Source organism: Onychomys torridus, chromosome 1 (assembly GCF_903995425.1).
Source record: "Onychomys torridus chromosome 1, mOncTor1.1, whole genome shotgun sequence".
Lineage (NCBI taxonomy): Eukaryota > Metazoa > Chordata > Mammalia > Rodentia > Cricetidae > Onychomys > Onychomys torridus.
Window position 1 is genome coordinate 7,848,790 of NC_050443.1, and position 22,498 is coordinate 7,871,287.

The window sequence follows — 22,498 nt, forward strand, 5'->3', positions numbered from 1 at the left end:
ATGCAGGTAGGTAATAAATCTTCCTGGGGAAAATTGAGTTTCATCATGAGAAAGCATAAGATTTTACATGTGGCACAAAAGTGTGATGAACGTTTATGCTTCTTATTTGTAAATTTTCTGTTTCCTGGAAGATAACATTAAGTAGTTAAATTATTTTTGTATGACCTCAACTTCCTGTTTTTCTTTTGTTGTGCTTTATTTTTTCATTAAAAAATTATTTTATGAATCCCTTCAAGCAAGCATGTACTCTAACAACAGACCTTCAACTTTCTGCTCCTCTAGATCCTATGTTCTAGTCTCACCCCAAGCTGTGCAGCAGAAAACCTGCAGGAATAGCCCTAATATCTAGCAGATTGAAAGATCTTTTCCTCCTAAAATTGATCCCTCAACTTGTTGCATTATCCCAGCTCCCAAGTCCAGCACTCCCTGGAAACATACAAACCATTCTGGCTAGACAAATAGAGAGGTTATAACTACAGATCTTCACCTTTCCCTCTATTCCCCCAAGTCCAATTTCCCAGATTCACTCCAGCTTTGTAGCAAACCATTTGCTGTGACATCTCACTTTCATGTCCCATGCCCTAGAGACTAACTAAGCAGTTCCTGAGAGAACATTCTGCTTTCCTCCCTCTTCAGAAGTTCCTCTACTGAGCTTGGTCCTTCCACACTGGTAAATCTCAGATCCCCAAACACAGGAACACATTTTATAGCTCATACTCCAGTGCAGTTCCTGCAGGTAGCAGAGTGCACCACATTCTCCTAGAGAACCAGAGAAGAAACAGAAGCCAAGGAACAAAACTCCCACCCAACAAAGACAGGACCAGATATCAGCACTTAGAATTATAATTTTTCCAATACACGATGCCTAGAAGACATTGAAAAACTATCAATAAGAGTGAAGACAGTATGTCTCCACTAGAGCCCAGCAATCATATCACAGCAGGCCCTGAATATTCCAACATAGCTGACTTAGAAGAAAAAGTTTTTAAAACATCTTGCATGAGTATGAGAGAGGTCCTTTAAAAGGAAATGAATATATCCCTTAAAGAAATCCTTGAGATCACAAACAGTTGAAAGAAATGAATAAAACCAATCTCTACCTGAAAGTGGAAATAGAATCATTTTTCTATTTTCCCCAAACTGAAACACCAACTGAAGAAATTCTAGATATGACAATTTTAGGAACTCAAAAAAGTACCTCAATGGCAAACTTCACCAACAATTATAATAGAAGACAGACTCCTAGGTATAGAAGACATGATAAAAGAAATGAATAGGCTAAACTATGTTCATAGCAGCATTATTTGTAAAGCCATACCCTGGTAACAACCTAGATGCTCTACAACTGAAGAATGGATAAAGAAAATGTGGTTCATATACACAATGGAGTACTACTCAGCAGAGAAAAACAATGACAGCATGAAATTTGCAAGTAAATGGATGGAACTAGAAAATATCATCCTGAGTGAGGTAACCCAGACTCAGAAGGACAAACATGGTATGTACTCACTTATAGGTGGATAGTGGATGTAAAGCAAAGAATAACCAGACAGCAACCCACAAATACAGAGAAGCTAGCTAACAAGGAAGACCCAAAGAGGGATGCATGGATCACTCTGGGAAGGGGAAATAGATGAGATCTCCATGAGGAAACTGGGGATGAGGGGTGAGCAATGGAGGGTAGGGGATAGGGGATGAGAACATAAGGGAATGGGATGGTTGAGCTGGAATGAGGATGGAGTGGGAAAGCAATGAAAGAGATACCACGATAGAGGGAGATATCATGGGAATAGAGAGAACCCTGTTGCTAGGGAAGTTGCAAGGAATCCCCATGGAAGACCCCAGCCTGGGCTACTACTAGCATTAGTGGAGAGGGTGCCTGAACTGAACTGACATACCCCAGTGATCAGACTGGTGAATACCCTGTCATCACAGAGCTTTTCTCCAATGACTGATGGAAGCAGATGCAGAGATGCACAGCCAAACACCAGAGAGAGCTCTAGAAGTCCAGTCAAAGAAGAGCTATTCTATGAGCAAGTACATCAGGATCATGATGGGGAGACCTGAAAATCTGCCCTACAAGAATTGTTGCAAAGATATTTGGTGGCCTGGAGATTGCCAACATTGACCAAACAAGTTGGCAAAGCCTGTCTGCAGTGTGCTTGGAACAATCCCAAGCAGGCCCACAAGTTGATACAAAAACGGGGGTCCTTCCTACCCATTTAAACATCCAGAAGTGGTCTTCACTGACATTCCACCCAGCAGAGGGGACTGATACTTGCTGGTTGTGATGTACACGTTTGCTGGCTGAGTAGAAGAGAAGCCTTTCCTACCTGCACAGAGGATTAACCTGGAACTTAAACTCACGCTACTGCCCCTAATCATTAGGATGGGTTGAGAGAGTAAGTAGAACTTTGAAGTGACACTGATCAAACATTACCAAGAAAGACAGCTCCCTTGGGCAGAAATTGGGCCACTTTTAATGTTTAGGGTGTATCGCATGGCCTGCAAATGTAGTTAGGCTCCTTTTGAGATCGTGTCTGGCCACCCACCTGCACTGCTCCCAAACACCCCAGGGGACCTCCGAGAGTACAGACACACCCACCTCTAGCAGTTCTTGAAAAACTTGGCTGACACTGCCCAAAAATTGCCCAGTCCTCAGCACTCCCTTAGCGTTTAAAGCTGCTGGTATCAAGCTGTGGATACACCGCACTTGCAAGTCAAAGTTGCTGTAGACTCGAACCAGAGAGTCTCTGTCTTTTGCTCAGAACTTTTTGGTGAAAGATGATGATGTCATCATAGTGAGCTACCCTAGATCAGGTAAGAAAAATCTCTCTCTCTCTCTCTCTCTGTGTGTGTGTGTGTGTGTGTGTGTAACTTGGGGGGTAGTTAACCTATGCCTTAGTTATTGTTCTATTGCTATGAATAGACACTATGGCTATGGCAACTATAAAGGAAGATATTTATTTGGGGTATTACTTAAAGTTTTAGAGTACATAATTATCATGCTAGGGGCATGGTGGCAGACCAGCAGACATGGCAGTGTAGCAGTAGCTGAGAGGTGATATCTGATTCACAAATTTAAGAGAGAGAGAAGGAGGGACTGGCCTTGGGTGGGCTTTTGAAATCTCAAAGCCCATCCCCAGTGTCACTTCCTCCAAAAAGGCCCACATCTCCTCCAACAAAAACATGCTTTCTAATTCTCCTAAACAGCTCCACTAACTAGAGATCAAGCATTCAAACATATGAGCCCATGGGCACCATTGCCATCCAAGTCACCAAAATCTGTATACTTTTTTCCCCATGTCAGTTGCACCATTTTATATTTCCATCAAAAATGCTTATGAAATTTTCAACACATCAGTTCCCTAAACTCTGTCCTTTGGGGATCTTAGGAGGCATAAATAGGGATGATTGATGAAAATATTGGTCAAAGTAAATTATATATTGGAAATTATAAAAGAATAAAAAATAAAAACATATAGCTTAAAACAAATACTATTTATGATCAACTAAACCCTTGGCCTGCCTCCTTTGTGTCCAGGTTAGGGAGAGGGGCTGAAAAATCCCAACCCTCTAATTCTGTTGCAGGGATACAGATGACCAGCTTATATCCTTGGCCTATTTATGGGGCATGGCCACTTTTTTATGCACAGAAAACCTCTACTAATTCAGAGATTACATAATATTAGGAGTTGTATGCTAGGAAACTTGGAGATAGACTCTATTCTAAATCCATTCATCCTATCTATCTATCTATCTATCTATCTATCTATCTATCTACTATCTTCTACCTACCTATCTATCTATCTATCTATCTATCTATCTATCTATCTATCTATGTACCAATTTATCTGTATATCTGTCATCTCCCACACTATATTCTTACTTATCTAGCTAACATGGTCCTGCGGCACAGATCCCTCCATCAAGTAACTGTGTAACTGAAAAGGCAGTGCATATCACTATCCTGTCATTAATAATTAGATCAGCCCATCAGATTTTATGACTGTGTCTCCCAGGTATAGGTACCTCTGGCAGATTTCCATTTGCTCTTGTCAGTTTCTAAATCTCGGGGTTCTCTCAAAACACCCCGAGCTTCTCTCTCATCCTGGGGATGGGAAATGTTGAGAATGGGCAGAAGATGAGGTTGACTCAGGGCTCACTAATTGTCAGACACTGAGATGGACGAGACTTGAGCACTGCTTGATTTCCAGTTATCTCTGCCATTTTCAGGTTTGTGAACATGAACACACTTTCTCATTCATGTCACCTTATTTTCAGACAATAATTATTTGCTCTTCAAGAGTTAGTGTCTTTTCTAGAAATACCCTGACAAGACACAACTTTGGAGAGAAAAGAGTTTATTAACGTTTAGAGTTACAGGTTTCAATCCATCATTGAGAGGAATTGAAGACTGAAAAGCCAGCAAGCTAGTCACAACACATCTATGGTCCTCATAGAAATGACTGCAACTTTCTGTCTGCCTTCTCTTGTCTCATATAGCTCAGGAACTCCTGTCTAGGGAATGGTGTTGCCCAAAGTGGGCTGAGTCTTCCTATGTTAATTAACAACCAAGACAATCCCCCCTCAGACCAATATGATCTAGATAATTTCTCATTGAGACTCTCCCTGAAGGGATGAGAAAACTTGAAGTGAGTTCATGAAACCAAAAAGCATCAAGAACAGTATCAAGAAGACAGGCTGACTGGTGCTGAGGTAAATTCTGGGGCTTTAAGCAAAGCTCTATACCCCTCTCTCCACTGGGATAACTTTCAGAACATCTTATAGTCAGTACGTCTAAAGCAAAGCTCATGACCTTGTCAATCCTGTCCTGTAAAATGATATTTTCACCTCTTTCATCTCACTTTCATCTACATGAAAGTATCCCAGCACTTAAAAAAAAAAGTGTTTGCGAGATGGGTAAGAGAAACAGGGATGAAAAATTTGGCAAGCGTTATGATTCATTTAGAAGAAAATGGGCTCTGGAGAAGATAAGTATCTTGCTTGGCCTCTTGAAGTTAACAAATGAAAGGGCTTGGAGTAATACCAGGTATTTTTGGTTTTAAAACAATTGATTAAAATACTTTAACTTGACTTTTTAGACAGCTTGCTCTTTTCCCCCTATAAAGCAAGAAGTAACATCAATAGCTTATTTCTGAAATTCAGTATTATGAGCATCTTTTCATTTGCCAGAAGTGCATGCCTTACTACTAACAGAAAGGTCCATTTTCAAGTGATACACTTTCTTTCCTGGTGCACTTACATGCAGATGTGAGAATAAGTAGAGGTGAATGTCTCCAAAGAAACTAGTGTTTTTCCAACACAAAAACAAACAATAACCCAAAGATTCTCCCCAAGTACTTCTAGGCTCTGTCAAGTTGAGAGTTGTAAGGATCACAGTATCCAATCAAGTTGTGGCAAATAGACACATAAAATAATATTGAGGTTAAAATGAAATTAATGTAGTTTATCCTATCACAAGGCAGAATCAGAGGATGGGTCAGGAGGGATGACTGTCATCTAAGACACATGCAGTCATCTAAGATACAAGACTCATCTCCTTTTATTCTGCTAATGTCTTCATGAAGCCCTGGTAAGTCTATGGTACTCCATATAAGCCTGTACGAGGTGGGATAGTAGGAGAGCAATCAGACTGCTTGTGTCCTCATTACCAATAAGCCAAACATATCTGTTGAATTTTGTTATACTGTTCAGATTTGATTAGATAGACACAGAGACTTGGGGAAAATAGGTAAGTAGAAGAAAGTTTGACAAATCTATAAAAAGCTATAATTGGATAGATGAGATGATGTGGTATGCCACTCATAGTAGTCTTTTTTGGTTTCAAAAATACCTAGAAAAAGTCATGTTCACGAGAGTTAACATGTGGATATGATATCCAACTGAAGCGATAGATAGGTTTAAAACAATATAATATTGTGCAATATCAATATTAGATTCTGTCACAGTATTTATATATCCTTTAATATTTATGTTAAATTTAATGTGAGTGGAGAAAATAAGAGCTAATGAAGGGTAGGGCTGGAGAGATGGCTACATTGTTAAGAGAACTTTCTGCTCTTCTAGAGACCTGGGCTCAGCATCTACATATGGTGGCTCACAACCATCTGTAACTCCAGTGTAAGTCCTTGACTTTGGGAGCCAAGGCAGGAACTCAAACAGGGTAGGAACCTGGAGGCAGGAACTAAAGCACAGATCATCAAAGGGTGATGCTCACTGGCTTTCTCCTCCTGGTCAACTCAGCCTGCTTTCCTTTCTTATATTCTAGTACCACTGGCCCAGGGTGGTACTACCCACAGTTGGCTGGTTCCTCCAAATCAATCATTAATCAAGACTGTGCTCCACAGGTTCCTTACAGACCAATTTGATGGTGGCATTTTCTCAAATGAGGTTCCCTTTCCCAGATGACTCTAGCTTATGTCACATTGACACAAACAACAAACAAATAAATAAGCAAACAAACAAACAAGCATATAAATAACCAGCAGTGGTGATGGTGGGTTAAATCTTGAGGGCATAATAGAAGATAAGTGAAAGGAAAGTAGAGAAGGATGAAAAGTTTTAAACAAGGATGATATGAGAATTAGAGATATAAGGGTAGATGGGAGTTCAGGAATGGAGAAAGGATTAACCAGAATTAAAAAGTACAAAGAATCCACATGCAAGTCTGCTTGCTTGTATCCAAGCAGAAAACATAAAAGTGAAACCTAAGAATAAAAAGCAAATAAAAATACCTTCATCATTCATATATAAAACATTTTCTTTAATATTATAATGTAATTTTAAAATATTTTTATTTCATAATTAATTTAATTTTACATATCAGCCACAGATTCCCCTGTCCTCCCTCCTCCCACCCCATGCTTTACCTGCCAATTCACCTCCCATTCCCACCTCCACCAAGGCAAAGTATCCCCTGGAGATTCAGTCCAGCCTGGTAGATTCAGTTGAGGCAGGTCCAGTCCCCTCCTCCCTACGCCAAGGCTGAGCAAAATGTCTCATCACAGGTCCTAAGTTCCAAAAAGCCAGCTCATACACCAAGAAAAGGGCCTGGTCCCACTGCCTGGGAACCTCCTAAATAGTTGAATCTAATCAACTGTCTCACTTACTGAGAGGGCCTAATCCAGTTCCTTGGCTGGTTCTCAGCTATTAGTTCACAGTTCATGTGTTTCCACTAGTTTGGCTATTTGTCCCTGTGCTTTTTCCAATCATGGTCTCAATATCTCTTGCTTATATAATTCCTCCTCTCTCTTGCTGATTGGACTCCTGGAGCTCCACCTGGGCTTGGCATCTGCTTCCACTAGTCACTGGATGAGACTTCTATCATGACAGTTAGGGTCCAGCCATCCATTCACCAGAGTAGGTCAGCTTGGGCTTTCTCTGAGTATTGCCAGTAGTCTATTGTGTAGTTATCTTGTGGATTTCTGGGGACCTCTATAGCACTCTGCTTTTTCCTATTCCCATGGGGTCTTCATTTATCATGGTATCTCTTTCCTTGTTTTCCCACTCTGTTCCTGAACCAGCTGGGACCTCCTGCTTTACTAAGCTCTCTTCCCCCATCCCCGAACCTTGCTCTCCATTGTGCCCCCTCACATCCATTTTGCTCATTTAGTCTCATCCATTTCTCTGTCATTGGGCATTCCCTGTCTTTCTTCGGGTCCTCTTTACAAGGTAGCCTCCCTGGAGTTGTGAGTTGCAGTCTGGTTATCCTTTGCTTTACATCTAGTATCCACTTACTAGTGAGGACATACCATGTTTGTCTTTCTGAGTCTGGGTTACCTCACTCAGGATGATTTTTTCTATACCCATCCATTTGCCTCCAAACCTCATGATGTCATTGTGTTTCACTGCTGAGTAGAACTCCATTGTGTATATGCACATTTTATTTATCCACTCTTCAGTTGAAGGACATCTAGGTTGTTTCTGGGTTCTGGCTATTACAAACAATGCTGCTATGAACATTGATGAGCATGTGTCTTTGTGGTATGATTGAGCATTCACTGGGTATATGCCCAATATAGCTGGGTCTTGAGGAAGATTGATTTCCAATTTTCTAAGAAAGCACCATATTGATTACCAAAGTGGCTGTACAAGTTTGCATTCCCACCAACAGTGGAGAAGTGTTCCCCTTACTACACATCCTCTCCAACATAAGCTGTCTTCAGTGTATTTGATCTTAGCCAGTCTGACAGTTGTAAGAGTGTATCTCAGTGTTGGTATGATTTGCATTTCCCTGATGATTAAGGATGCTGAGCAATTCCTTAAATGTCTTTCAGCCATTTGAGCTTCTTCTGTTGAGAATTCTCTCATTAGCTCTATAGCCCATTTTTTAATTGGACTGTTGGTTATTTTGATGTCTAATTTCTTGGCTTCTTTATATATTCTGGATATCAGCCCTTTGTTAGATGTGGGGTTGTTGAAGATATTTTCCCATTCTGTAGTTTGTTGTTTTGTCTTGTTAACCATGTGCTTTGCCCTACAAAAGTTACTCAGTTTCAAGAGGTTCCATTTATTAATTGTTTCTCTCAGTGTCTGTGCTACTAGTGTTATATTTAGGAAGTGATCTCTGGTCCAATGTGTTCAAGACTACTTCCTACTTTCCCTTCTATCAGGTTCAGAGTAATTGGATTTATGTTGAGGTCTTTGATCCACTTGAACTTACGTTTTGTGCATGGTGACAGATATGGATATTTTTGCAGTTTTCTATATGTTGACATCCACTTATGCCAGCACCATTTGTTGAAGATGCTTTCTTTTTTCCATTGTACAGTTTTGGCTTCTTTGTTGAAAGTCATATGTTCATAGGTGTGTGTATTAATGCCAGGGTCTTCAGTTTGGTCCATTTGTCCACATGTTGGTTTTTATGACTGTACCAAGCTGTCTTTATTACTGTAGCTCTATAGGAGAGCTTGAAGTCAGGGATCATGATGTCTCCAGATGTTGTTTTATTGTACAGGTTTCCTTTGGCTATTCTGGGTTTTTTGTTTTTCCATATGAAATTGAGTATTGTTCTTTCCAGGTCTGTGAAGAATTGTGTTGGGATTGCGATTGGGATTACATTGAATCTGTAGATGCCTTTAGGTAAGATTGTCATTTTCACTATGTTAATCCTACCTATCCATGAGCATGGGAGATGTTTCCATTTTTTTATATCTTCAATTTCTTTCTTTAGGGACTTAATGTTCTTGTCATACAGGTCCTTTGCTTGCTTAGTTAGCATAACCACAAGGGATTTTATATCATTTGTGGCTATTGTAAAGAGTGATGTATCTCTGATTTCTTTCTTAGCCCATTTTTGATTTCTATATAGGAGGGCTACTGATTTTTTTTGAGTTTCTTGTATCCTGCTACATTACTGAAGGTGTTTATAAGTTGTAGGAGTTCCTTGGTTTAATTTTTGGGGTCCCTTATGTATACTATCATGTCATCTTCAAATAGTGAAAATTTGTCTTCTTCCTTTCAAATTTGTATCCCCTTGATCTCCTTTTGTTGTCTTATTTCTCTGGCTAGGACTTTAAGTACTATGTTGAATAAATATAGAGGAGTGGGCAGCCTTGTCTTGTTCTTGATGCTAGTGGAACCACTTTGTGTTTCTCTCCATTTACTTAGATGTTGGTTGTTGGCTTGATGTAAGTTGCCTTTATTATATTTAGGTCTGTTCCTTGTATTCCTAATCTCTCCAAGACTTTTATCATGAGGGGGTGTTGGATTTTGTCAAATGCCTTTTCAGCATCTAGTGAGATGGTCATGTGTTTTTTTTTCTTCCAGGTTGTTTATATGGTGTATTACATTGACAGACTTTCTGTATGTTGAACCACTTTTGCATCACTGGGATGAAGCCTACTTGATCATGGTGGATAATTGTTTTGATGTGTTCTTTGAGTCTTTTTTCCAGTATTTTATTGAGTATTTTTTGCATCAATGTTCATGAGGGAGATTGGTCTATAGTTCTCTTTTTTGTTGTTGCATCTTTGTTTGGCTTGGGAATCAGGGTAACTGTAGCCTCATAGAAGGAGTTTGGTAACATCCTTATAAACATTGTGTGGAAAATTTAAAGATCATTTGCATTATCTCTCCTTTGAAGATCTTGTAGAATTCTGTGTTGAAACCATCTGGTCTTTAGTGGTTTTTTTTTTTTTTTTGGGTGGAGGAGACTTTTAATGACTGTTTCTATTTCCTTAGGGTTATAGGTCTATTTAAATCCTGATTTAACTTAGGTTTGTGGTACCTATCCAGAAAATTATTCATTTCTTTTACATTTTCCAGTTTTGTGGAGTATAGGTTTTTGAAGTATGACCTGATGGTTTTCTGGATTTCCTCAATTTTCATTGTTATGTCTCCTTTTTCATTTCTGATTTTGCTAGTTTGGATGCTCTCTCAATGCCTTTTGATTAGTTTAGATATGAGTTTGTCTATCTTGTTGATTTTCTCAAAGAACCAACTCTTTGTTTCATCGATTATTTGTATTTTTGTCTTTGTTTCTATTTTATTATTTCAGTGCTCAATTTGTTTATTTCCTGGCATCTATTCCTCTTGTGTGAGTTTGCTTCTTTTTGTTCTAGAGCTCTCAGGTGTGCTGTTAAGTCAATAGTGTGAGATTTCTCCAACTTCTTTATGTGGACATTTAATGCTTTGAATTTTCCTCTTAGCACTGCTTTCATAGTGTCCCATAAGTTTGTGTATGTGGTATATTCATTTTCATTGATCTCTAGGAAGTCTTTAATTTCTTTCGTTATTTCTTCTTGTCACTTTGGCGATTCAGATGAGTATTATTAAGAGTCCATGACATTGTAGGCTTTTTGTAATTTATGTTGTTGTTGAAATCTAACTTTAAACTGTGGTGGCCTGATAGAACATTGGAGGTTATTCCAATTCTTTAGTGTCTGTTGAGATTTGCACTGTGGCCGAGTATGTTGTTGATTTTAGAAAAAGTGCCATGGGGTGCTGAGAAGAAGGTATATTGTTTTTTGTTAGGATGGAATGTTCTGTAGACATCTATTAAGTCTATTTGAGTCATAACATCAGTTAACACCTTTATTTCTCTGTTAAGTTTCAATCTGGTAGATCTGTACAGTGGTGTGAGTCAGGTGTTGAAGTCTCCTACTGTTAAAGTGTGGGGTTTTATGTGTGATTTAAGCTTTTTAATGTTTCTTTTACATATGTGGGTGCCCTTGTATTTGGGGCATAAATTCAGAATTGAAACTTCATCTTGGTGGATCTTTCCAGTGATGAGTATGTAATGTCCTTCTTGATCTCTTTTGATTAATTTTAGTTTGAAGTCTATTTTGCTGGTTATTAGGATCAATACACCAGATTCCTTCTTAATTTGATTGTTCTTATTTTCCCATGAGCAGGAACACACTGGATGATTGAAATGGTCAGTCTGATTGTCTCCAAAGGGGACCCTACTTGGGTCCAAAGTGTCAAAAATTCTGCCAGGTGTCCAGGGATTGATTCTAAAGATTGGCAGAAACTATTGCTGGACCAGGATGGACCACGTCTCATGAGTACACATCTTCCCTTACAACTGTTTCCTAAGTCTTACTTCACATCCAGTGCTAAGGTGAGTGGATGCTGGTCTCTGTGATGAAATTTTTTATATTGTATTTTATTAAGAAAAAATTTAATTCATTTTGCATACCATTGAAAGATCCCCCTCTTCACTCCTCCTTCCCCTCCACCCTCCCCCTCTCAGGCCACCTGTCACACCCTCCCATATCCTCCACAAGAGGTCAGGCCTCCCATGGAGGGGTACATTTGTTTGAGGCTAATCTAAGGCTCTCACCCTGCTTCAAGGCTGTGTGAGGTGTCTCATGTTTGATAGTGGGTTCCAAAAAGCCTGCTTATGCACCAGGGATGGATTCTCATCCTACTGCCAGGGGGCCTCCTAAGAGGATCAAGCTACACAACAGTCTTGCTATGCAGAGAGCCTAGCCTAGTCCAATGGAGGCTCCATAGCTGTTGATCTAAAATTTATGAGTTCCCACTATCTTGGTTTGGTAGTCTCTGCATGTTTCCCCATCATGATCTTGATGTCCTTGCTCATAGAATCCCTCCTTTCTCTCTTTGACTGGATTTCTTGAACTTGGCCTGGTGTTTGGCTATGAATCTCTGCATCTGCTTCTATCTGTGACAAACTCACATGAGGACTCTCTTTTATAAACTGTCATACTCATGGTTGTATCCAAGGCTTGTGTGCCCGTCTTTCTAATATTCGCATGTATGGAAACAGATGAACCCACAGTGCTTCATTAACTGGTTCATGAATGATTAATGTTATGAATGCTTGCTAAAACAGAAGTCAGCTTTCAACTTCGCATTTTTCCTTTTCCTTTTCCATGTGTATAAATGGTGTGTATATGTTTTGGTATGGGAATGTGTGGATGGGTGTGTGTGAAGGCCAAGATTGAGGTCTAGAATCATTTTCAATCACTCCTCTGCCTTATTGTTTTGAAATCTTTGTTCTCTCTCTCTGTGGGTGTGAGTGTGGGGGGTGGAGTTGGTGTGGGTGCATGGCCCACTTTCCCCTGTGTGGGTCCAAGAGATTTAGCCTAGCTCATCATGCTTGGTGGTAAGTGCCTCTACCCAGTGAACAACTGCACCAGTTCCCATCTATTCTTGTTGAGGCAGGGTCTCTCAATCAAACACAGTTCACTGGTATGATTCATCTTGGTAACCAGCATGCTCTGGAGATCTCCTGTCTCTACCTTCTGAGGATGGAATTCCAGGCAGGCTTCTCACTTGTATGGCATTTGTATTGTATATTAGGGTTCTCTATAGTCATAGAACTTTTGGAATGAATCTCTCTCCATATATAAAAAAGATATTTATTGGAATGACTTCCAGGCTGTAGACTTGCTAATCTAACGATGGCTAGTGGTGAATGGAAAGTCCAAGAATCTAGTAGCTGCTCAGTCCCATGAGTCTGGGTGTCTCAGTTGGTCTTTTGTATATGTTGGAATCCTGAAGAAATAGACTCCAATGCCAGTGAAGGATTGGATGTGTTGGCAAGGTGAGGGCAAGCAGGCAAAGAAGAAGCAAGCTTTCCTTCTTCCATTTTAGGAAGCCTTCCATATATAGGTTCCTGGCAGAAGATGTGGCCCAGATTAAAGATCTGTCTATTATTGGCCATGTCAGAGGAACAGCAGATAGCAATTGACTTCAGGGGATCGGCCCATCAGCATGCAAGGCACTGATGGATGAATCTTGGATAGGCAAGGCCCCAAGAGCTTCAGCCCTAGAATGTTTCTTGCTACTGCTGAGTCTTTACATGTCTGTCACTGCCATTTTTCTCTGGTATCTGGCATGGTGTGAGTGGGTGTGTAGCTTGAATCTTAAAGGTACTTGTTAATAAAATCAAACCCAAGGCCAGTTATCAGGGTGAATGCTGGAAGATCAGAGAAGCAGAACAAGCCACAGCTACCTCACCCCACCAGTTCCTCAGTTGGTCTTGTTTCCTCAGACTGCAGCTTCTGAGTCCTCCACATGAATCTCAGCTGAACTGTGTTGCTCCAAAGCCTGAATGCTTCTGCAGCCAAAATGCTTAACCAAATGCTTAAGTAACTACATGCTTTACTCCTCTCATTCCTGGTCCTCATGCCTTATACACATTTTTCTTTCTGCCCCCACTCCCTGGGATTAAAGGTTGGGTTTCTGGGATTATAGGCATGGGTCACCATGCTTAGCTGTTTCTAAAGTGGTCTGGAACTCAGAGGTCTGCCTGGCTCTGCCTCCCAAATGTTGGGATTAAAGGTGTGCACCACCACCGCCCAACTTCTGTTAGGGCTTACTCTTCCCATTTCCTAGCCACCATTTTTGGCTTTGTTCTAGTGGCTGTCTGCTCTCTGACCCCAGATATTTATATTTCGGGGAACACACAATATTTCAGGGAACACAATACCCACCACATGGGTGTGGAGAGATCTACACTGCCCTTAATGTAGTATGATCATCTCTTGGAAATGTCCTGTTTTACTGGACATTTTTACCTGTGGATTATTATGAAGATGACTTCCTCCTAAGCTGTACTTTTTAACTGAAGCAATGATTTTATACAATATTAGTGTTAGTTTAAATAGGATTTTGATGATTGAGGGTTTTTAATAAATATAGTCAGGTATTATGATAGAGGTTATTTTAGTGGAAAAATTAACATAGGTAAAGGTAGGATAAAACATTGCCTCTGTAGGATGCAGAGGATAAAAAATGAAACAAGAAAGTGTCACACTGCTAGAACATGTGAGTTTCTATTGAGGAGTCATATAGACTGTGGCTTAGGTCAATGATTGTGCCTTTGGTGTATACAAGGTGATGTTAAAAGAGCTTCACTGAATGTTTGAAGCACTACAAAAGGCAGCTTCTTAATTTAGCCATCATTGGTTGTTTTGAAGACATTTGACTCTTGGAAAAGGAACTGTTTTGAGAGTTTGAGACAACACCTGTATGTGTATGTTTTCAGCAATAAAGCATGAGCTGAGAATGCACTGAAAAAGAAAAGCCAAACAACTGAATCCCAGTAGCCCTGCTAGTTTAAATTCCTTTAATCTTAATGTTGGGAGATGTGTTCACAGGTTTCCGAGTGCATCATAGCTGAAACAAAGCTTTGAAAATAATTTAAAGTTAGACTAAGATGTTTTTGTTAATGTAGCTTTGAGGTTAGAAAACCCAAGCAGACAATCTGAAGTTTTAGAAAGGCACATAGTTGAGTGAGGAACTCTTTAAGGTCAGGAAACATGAACAAAGCAGACAATTTTTGTGTCTTTCTTGCTTGGACAGTTTGGTGACCAAAGGCAGTGTTTAAATCCTTGTCCCCTTTTCTGTCCCCTGCTTCCTGATATGAAGAACTGTTGATGAATGGGTATGCACCCTGAGGATTTAAAATAGAGCTGACTGATTCGTTTTCAAATATAAAATTTTAAATTCGTGACACTTCAAAGATTATCTTTTGAGGTAAATAATAAAATGTTTGACCCTTTCTTTGTAACTGCAATAAGCAGCCTGCCAATGGAAGCACTGGCCTGAAAAATTACTTTTCCTTACACTGCTTTAATCTATAACAAGTTGCTTGGATAATATATGTGGGTTCTTGAAACAACTTGTTTTTCATCTGTAATAAGTAAACTGTTTAACCATGTAGGGGAAATGGGAACATTTTTCAAAAGCCTGTATTCATTGTACTCATTCACTTGAAAAATAGAATGTAGCCACATTGTGATTTTTATATTGCTTGAAAGATTTTGGTGGGGTATATTAGCTGTATGATTAAAAAAAATAAATAAGTTCAAAGAAAAATATCAAGAATGAGAGAAGGAAAACAACAGGAAAGAGGGAGAGGAAGAATACGGAAGAAGAATAAAGAAAAAAGGCAGAAGAAAACTATCAAGAGAGTGTGTGTGTCTTTTCCTTACTCCCTCAGATTAAAAAGCCTTAGTATGAGGACTCTATGGATTCTGTTGAAGCTCTGACCTGCTGGAGGCTGGTCCTCATGGTGGCAGTATGTGCCTTCCCACCTCAAAATCTGCATCAAAGGCAGGTTGTCTTCCTGCCTCAAGATCCATAACACAGGTGTGCCCTCCATTTCTGGATTGTACTTCATTCCAGATATAGTAAAGTTGACAACCGAGTATAGCCATTACATGTGGGTTTCTGAGGATCCAAACTCCAATCTTCATTTTTTTTTTATGCTGCAAACATTTAAAGCCAGTGGTTCTCAACATTTCCAGTGCTGAGTCCCTTTAATACAGTTCCTATGTTGTGGTGATCCCCAGCCACTAGATTAGTTTCACTGCTACGTCATAATTATAATTTTGCTACTGTTGTGAATCATGGTATAAATATCTGTGTTCTTTGATAGTGTTAGGGGATCCCAGTTTGAGAAACACTGCTTTAGCCACTGAGACATTTCTGCAGCCCCTCAACTGTTCTTACAACAGCGAACCATGCATGTCAGTGGCAGCTGTGTAAACTTTCTCAGATGGAAGATCAACTTGGCATCCTTTATCTCAGAGTTAAGGAAATGGTGGAAGAGAAGGCAACCTCACATTGAGAGAGTCACAGATGTAGGGAAAAGGTGCAGCTCCTCCTTTGACCTCCTCATGTGTGTTGTTGCTTTGTGTAGAGACTTAATTAAGAGTTTGGTTCAGCCAGCTTATGCACTAAGGACAGGTCTGGGTCCCACTGCCTGTGTGCCTCCCAAACAGTTCAACCTATTCAACTGTCTCACTTATCCAGAGGGCCTGACCTAGTTGGGGGCTCCTCAGCTTTTGGTTCATAATTCATGTGTTTCCATTAGTTTTGCTATTAGTCCCTGTGCTTTTTCCAATCTTGGTTTCATGCAGGGACACTTTGCTCAGCCTGGGTGGAGGGGACTGGGCCTGCCTGGACTGAATCTACCAGGTTGAGCTGAATCCCCAGGGTAGTCTTTTCCCTGTAGGAGATGGGAATGGGGGTGAGCTGGGGGCAAGGTGGGTTGGGGGGCAGGCATGGGGGTGAGAGTCGGGGAGGACAGGGGAACCCAAGGATGATGTGTAAAATTAAATTAAATTATAAAAAAATAAAATGTATAATTCAATTAAAAAAAGAATTTGGTCAGGAAGTGTGGAAATATTCAGTGCTGAAATGAAGACACACATTTCTTTTTTCTTTTATCTTTTTGGTTTTTAGACACCGGGTTTCTCTGTGTAGCTTTGAGCCTTTCCTGGATCTCAGTCTGTAGATCAGGTTAGCCTCGAAGTCACAAAGATCCGCCTGGCTCTGGCTCTCAAGTGCTGGGATTAAAGGCATGAGCCACCCTTGCCCAGCAAAGACACACATTTCTAATAAACTTTCTCTCTCTCTTTTAGATTATCTATGTCATCAGGAATCCAAGAGATGTTGTTACATCTAACTATCATATAAGTAAACATTTTCACCCTTTGAAGAATCAAAAGACTTTTGATGAGCATCTTCGTGCATTTATCCAAGGTGACGGTGAGTGAAGTCTGGACCACCAATTTTATATTTTGAAATCAAGGCAAGACAAGAGATCTGTGTTCCATGTTTAAAAGCTAAATCTGTGGGTCACAATTGTTTAAAATTTACTCAAGAAGAATGGTTCAGCTGTTAAGAGTGTGTACTATTCTTACAGATGTCCAAGTTTGGTTCCCAGCAACCATGCCAGGTTTCTCTCAAGGGCTTGTAACTCAATATCCAGGGATCTATGTCCCTCTTCTGGCATCCCCAGACACTGCATTCATGTATGCAATACCCACACACAGATATACATATGCATGTAACTTAAAATAACAAAGCCAATGTTTTCAAATTTTACTCAGTGTGATGTCAAGGATTTTATGGAAAAACAGGTGCAATCTGATTTTCATTTAATGTATCTTTTTACTTAGACAAATCAATTCTTGTATGATATACTATATAGGTATTAATGATCATCTACCCTTTATTTTTATATTTTTTAATTGCATGTTTTCAGATATTATATTCATTAATTTAGTGTGCTTGTGTAAGGGGTTTCACACATGCCATTGTGCATGTGTGGATGTCTGAAGACAACTTGTGGGAGTCAGTTCTCTCCTTCAATCATGCAGGTTTCAGGGATAAAACTCATATCATCAGGCTGTGGGTCAAGTGCCTTTACCAACTAAGTCATTTCCTCAGTTCTTGGTATTTTACTCACAATGAAGTATTATTTAATAAATCTATAATTGCTTCATAAAATAGTTCTTGCATGTATTTGAATTTTAATCTGCTCTTTTTATATACTTTCTAGTTAGAGGTTCACAGAGGCAGGACTGGAGATGTGGTTCAGTGGTTAAGTACTCTTTCTGCTTTTTCAGAGGACCCAGATTCAGTTGTCTGCACCCACATGATGGCTTAAAACCATCTGTTATTCCAGTTCCAACAGATGCTATGCCCTCTTCTGGTCTCTGAGAACACTGCACCAGTGTGGTGCACACACATACATATCAGTAAACATTCATACTCGTGAAATAAGGTTTAAAAAATCCTTTTAAATATGTAGGTAATAAGCATATATATTTTTTTCTTCTAAAAGAACACATGAGCTTTCTCAATGTCATAATTGTGTTGTAGACCTCTAGAGGTAGAAACCTAATATCTTTTACCTTCCACAAGGTAAATGCCATCCTCCAATCAGGAATAAGAATAAATATTCATGAGGTACAAAGTTTAGTAATGATTTCCTTTTCCTCCCCTATCTCCATAGTGGCTTTTGGATCCTGGTTTGATCACACACTTGGATGGATAACCAGGAGAGACACAGAGAACTTCCTACTAATGTCCTATGAGGCGCTACAGAGGGTAATTCCCTTTTACTGTGCTTCCTCCGTCCCCCATATCTGCCTTTGTCCCTTTCCTTTGTATTTCCCTAAGAGTAAACAATCAAGTAAATGAGTGGGAGACTGTCATAGCTAGCATCGTTGTCAACTTGACACACTTGTGAGAGAGGCTATCCATGAAGAAAATGCCTCTACTGGATGTCTGTGGGGGGGATTTTGTCAATTAATGATTAATGTAGGGGAGCCTTGCCACTCTGGGTACTATATCCATAGGCAGGTGGGCTTGGGATGTATAAGAAAGGTAGCTGAGCAAGCCAGAGGAGCAAGTCAGTGAGCAGCATTCCTCTGTGGGCTCTGCTTTACTTCCTGCCTCAAGCTCCTGTCTGGCTTCTTTCCATGATGCTCAAAACCCAGAAGCTGGATAAATATCTAGAATAGTGAATGTCATGGTATGTGTGGTTGATAAGTCTTAGCCAAGTCTTATTAAAGACATGTGCTTCATCTATACGTTCCTTCAGTTTTAGGGCAAGAATCTGATGGCTTTTGTCCTGGATTCTAGCCTGGCACATGCTCTGGATTCAAGCTCAACAACATTAGTACAAGGAAGTTGTCACAGTGGCTCCCACCCTGACAACCTGACCACATCAACACATTTGATGCAGGCACCTGAATAGCTTCATATTGGGGCTCAGGAACAATCAGAGAGAGCATTAGACATAAAACTTAGGCAAGAACCTTTCATATAGACTTTCAGAGAATGTTTCAGGCTTGAGTCCTAAGTCAGAACTAAGAACTGGCCAATAGGATTCTCACCATTGTAAACTATGTATTATATACAGCAATTCCAGTACTCCAAAGAGTAGTGGTTTTTCATACAACTCTTTCTCTCTTTCAAATGCCCTTCTATTGGCTGATTTAATCCAGTCACCACTGTAATTCCCATTTTTTGGTATACAGTGTTTTTGTAGAAAGTGTCTGTTCATTTTTGCCTCCACTTTTACATCCAGTTGGATTCATGAGTCTTGTTTTTTCCCAACAAAATTTACCAATGAAAAGTTGGTAACCAAGGGTAATGATGAGTGTAATGGGGAGGAACTGAAGAAATATTTCACCTATTTTTATATGAAATCTAGATTAGCTGAGTGGGGGGCACACAGGGAGAAGCAGAGGATGTACTGTTCAGGTGAAGGAGAAGAAAAGTAGGAAGGGGTAAGGTGGATGCAAAGCATGATGGGTGATGAGGTGAACATGAGTTCAGTATAATGATACATATGTATAAAGAGTGACATAATGAAATCCTATATTTTCTATACTTGAAATTGATTTGTTTTTCATAAGGAAAAGCCAGGGGCTTGAGGTTGGCTTAGCTGTTGAGAGCATTTGCTGCTCTTCCAGAGGACCTGAGTTTGGCGCCCAAACCCATGCCAGTTAGCTCACAACTCCCTGTAACAATAGCTCCAGGGGAATCTGATACCCTCTTCTGGCCTCCATGAACATCTACGCATACACGCAACACATACACACACATGCGCACACACAGATGCACACACAGACACAGACATAACATAAACACACACACATACACACATGCACAGACACACACACACACACACAGACACAGACACACACACACAGACACACAGATGAACACACACACACACACACACACACACACACACACACACACACACATATACTTTTTTCTGAACTGGTGGCTGGCAGGTAGACTTGATGAAGGAATGGGTTTTCTTTTCATGACTCCTTTATCCCTTTACAGTACAAGACAGAGTATGAAAATTGGTAAAGTTGGAGCTGGAGGGATGACTGAGTAGCTAAGAGTAAGATCATTACAGTGGATGGGGGTTCGATTCCTAGCATCCACATGGTGGCTCCCAACCACCTCTAATTTCAACTCAGAGGGATCCATTGTCTTTTTCTGGCCTCGGTGTTCACTGTATGTACATGTTCCATATATATATTTGCATTATACATGATAAATTTATATATATCATGTATTTATTATAAATTTATATTTTCATATTATATAGTATATATAGCATATACAACTTATATACAGAATATAAATATGTTATCAAGTTATAAATATATATATCATAGTTATGGATATCAGTATATATTATATATAAATATGTATATGATGTAGGATGTGGGAAACAAAATTTTAGGTCACATAATAAGGAGACATTCCCCTTCTTGAGAAGTCCAGGGCTATGTTACCATCAGTGCTTGTATCCACTCTCTCCTGATAACTCCTTTTCCACCCACAGGACCTCAGAGGCAGCATGCAAAAAGTGTGTCAATTTCTGGGCAAACATCTGACTCCAGAACAGCTTGATTCTGCTGTTCAAAACTTGTCCTTTTCAGTCATGAAAGAGAATAGGATGTCCAACAGTATAATGCTAAGAAATTCCAAAGATGGCACCGTCTCCAATATACCATTGCTGAGAAAGGGTGAGACAAGATAGAGTGTCCAGGTTGTATTGTAGAAATGGTAGGTTTCTGATGTGTGCATGAAGCATGAGGCATGGAAACAGACATGCTTGGAAGTTAATGTTATATTCCATCATATTCTTCCAGAAGAGTGGCTGCCCACAAATCCATTCCTGAGAATCCTTAGAACCACAGGTAAGCAGAGAAGGAGTGAGAGGTGCCTGTGCCCTCCTGGCTCTGCCTGTGCAATGGACAAGTCCTGTCTATACACTTAGACCAGTCAGCCCCAGTGACATGGTCCAAGTCTGTAAGAAACCAGAGGTGTAGTCACAGGAACAGGACTGTCCAATTCAGAGGGTTTACAACAGATAACCCATGCACACATCCATGTGTCTTCATGACAGATACAATGCTATTCATCAGTAATAGAGTCTATTCAGATATGCAGCAACTTGGATGGATTCCAGTGGCCTTATGCTGAGCGACAAAAGCCGGCACCATAAATGTACACACAATATATTTATGTAACATTCGTAAAATAGAAAATAATTGTAGAGGCAGAGAATATGTTGCTGATGTTCCGGGATCCAATGTGGTGGGACTTGTTGGTTCATAGATGATTACAAAAGTAGTAGTATTGGGAGATGTTTGTGGTACTGGACTATTTGTGTATTTCAGTGGAAACGGATTACAAAAAAATCCCACATGGAGAAAAGTGATGTAGAAGACATCCATTTCCCTAGTGGAGATTTTTCTGATCATAGCATTGTACAACTTAACCATAACAATATCCCCTTGACTATAATACAAACTTTGTTGTAAAACTAGTTGAAGGACACGAACTTTCGGTGTCCACTTTGTTACCTGTTCCTCTATCACATGGTTGTTATTTTTTTCCACATCGTGGGCAGGACTGAAGTGCAGGTATGAGAACTCCTTCAGTTTTTCCTTCAGAGTTTCAAGACTAGATTTTTCCACCTGACATTTCAGACGCTCACAGCAACCAGCCTCAAATCATCGCAAACACTGTCCCTTTTGTACTAACATAGTTTTGACAGTTGGCAGTTAGTACGAAGCAGAAAATGTAGGATGACTCATTTTGGTCTTGAGAGAAAATGCTAACTGGATAGTTAGGGTGGGAGTGTGACAGGCTTGGCTGTGCAAGTGGGATTTGGACTCATTTTTCCTGGTGATTTTCCTTCTGTGTTTGATTGGCAGGCATCTGTGGTGACTGGAAGAATCTCTTCACTGTGGCTCAAAGTGAAGCCTTTGACAGAGTCTATCAGGAGAAGATGTCGAGGCTGGATCCTGATCTCTTCCCCTGGTCGAAAAGCTGTTGATCTATTGCCCCCCCCCCCAACTCCCAGACAGTGTTTCTTAGTGTAGTCTTGGCTGTGATGGAACTAGCTTTGTAGACTGTAGTTAGATTTTTCCTACCTGGCCCACAGTCAGGATAAATCTCTCTTACCCACCAGGCCCATAGATGCTCAGACCCAATCAAGTAAACACCCAGAAACTTACATTGTTTAGAAACTGTATGTCCATGGCAGGCTTCTTATTATCTACTTCTTCTATCTTAAATTAACCCATTTCTATAAATCTATACTTTGCCACATGACTTGTGGCTTACCATTACCTTACATCCTTCTTGCCATGGCAGTGGCTGGCTGGCAGTGTCTCCACCCCAGCCTTTCACCTCCCAGAATTCTCTTCTCTCTTGTCCCACCTAT

General features: G+C 40.1%; 1 protein-coding gene across 1 annotated transcript; it reads left to right on the forward strand.

Annotated features, from left to right (window-relative positions):
- LOC118571542 (bile salt sulfotransferase-like) lies at positions 1-22,108 on the forward strand. The gene is made up of 7 exons (XM_036170575.1): positions 1-6; positions 2,769-2,820; positions 11,379-11,587; positions 16,866-16,992; positions 18,245-18,339; positions 20,606-20,789; positions 21,987-22,108. Exons 1-7 carry the CDS (start codon positions 1-3, stop codon positions 22,106-22,108), a joined length of 795 nt encoding a protein of 264 aa, XP_036026468.1.
- Positions 22,109-22,498: the final 390 nt, after the last annotated feature.

Bases quoted from the DNA above. Each gene is read 5' to 3' on its own strand.
- LOC118571542 (XM_036170575.1), top strand. The intron at 11,588-16,865 runs GTGAGTGGATGC...TCTCTCTTTTAG, and splicing joins ACTTCACATCCAGTGCTAAG to ATTATCTATGTCATCAGGAA. The intron at 16,993-18,244 runs GTGAGTGAAGTC...CTATCTCCATAG, and splicing joins TGCATTTATCCAAGGTGACG to TGGCTTTTGGATCCTGGTTT.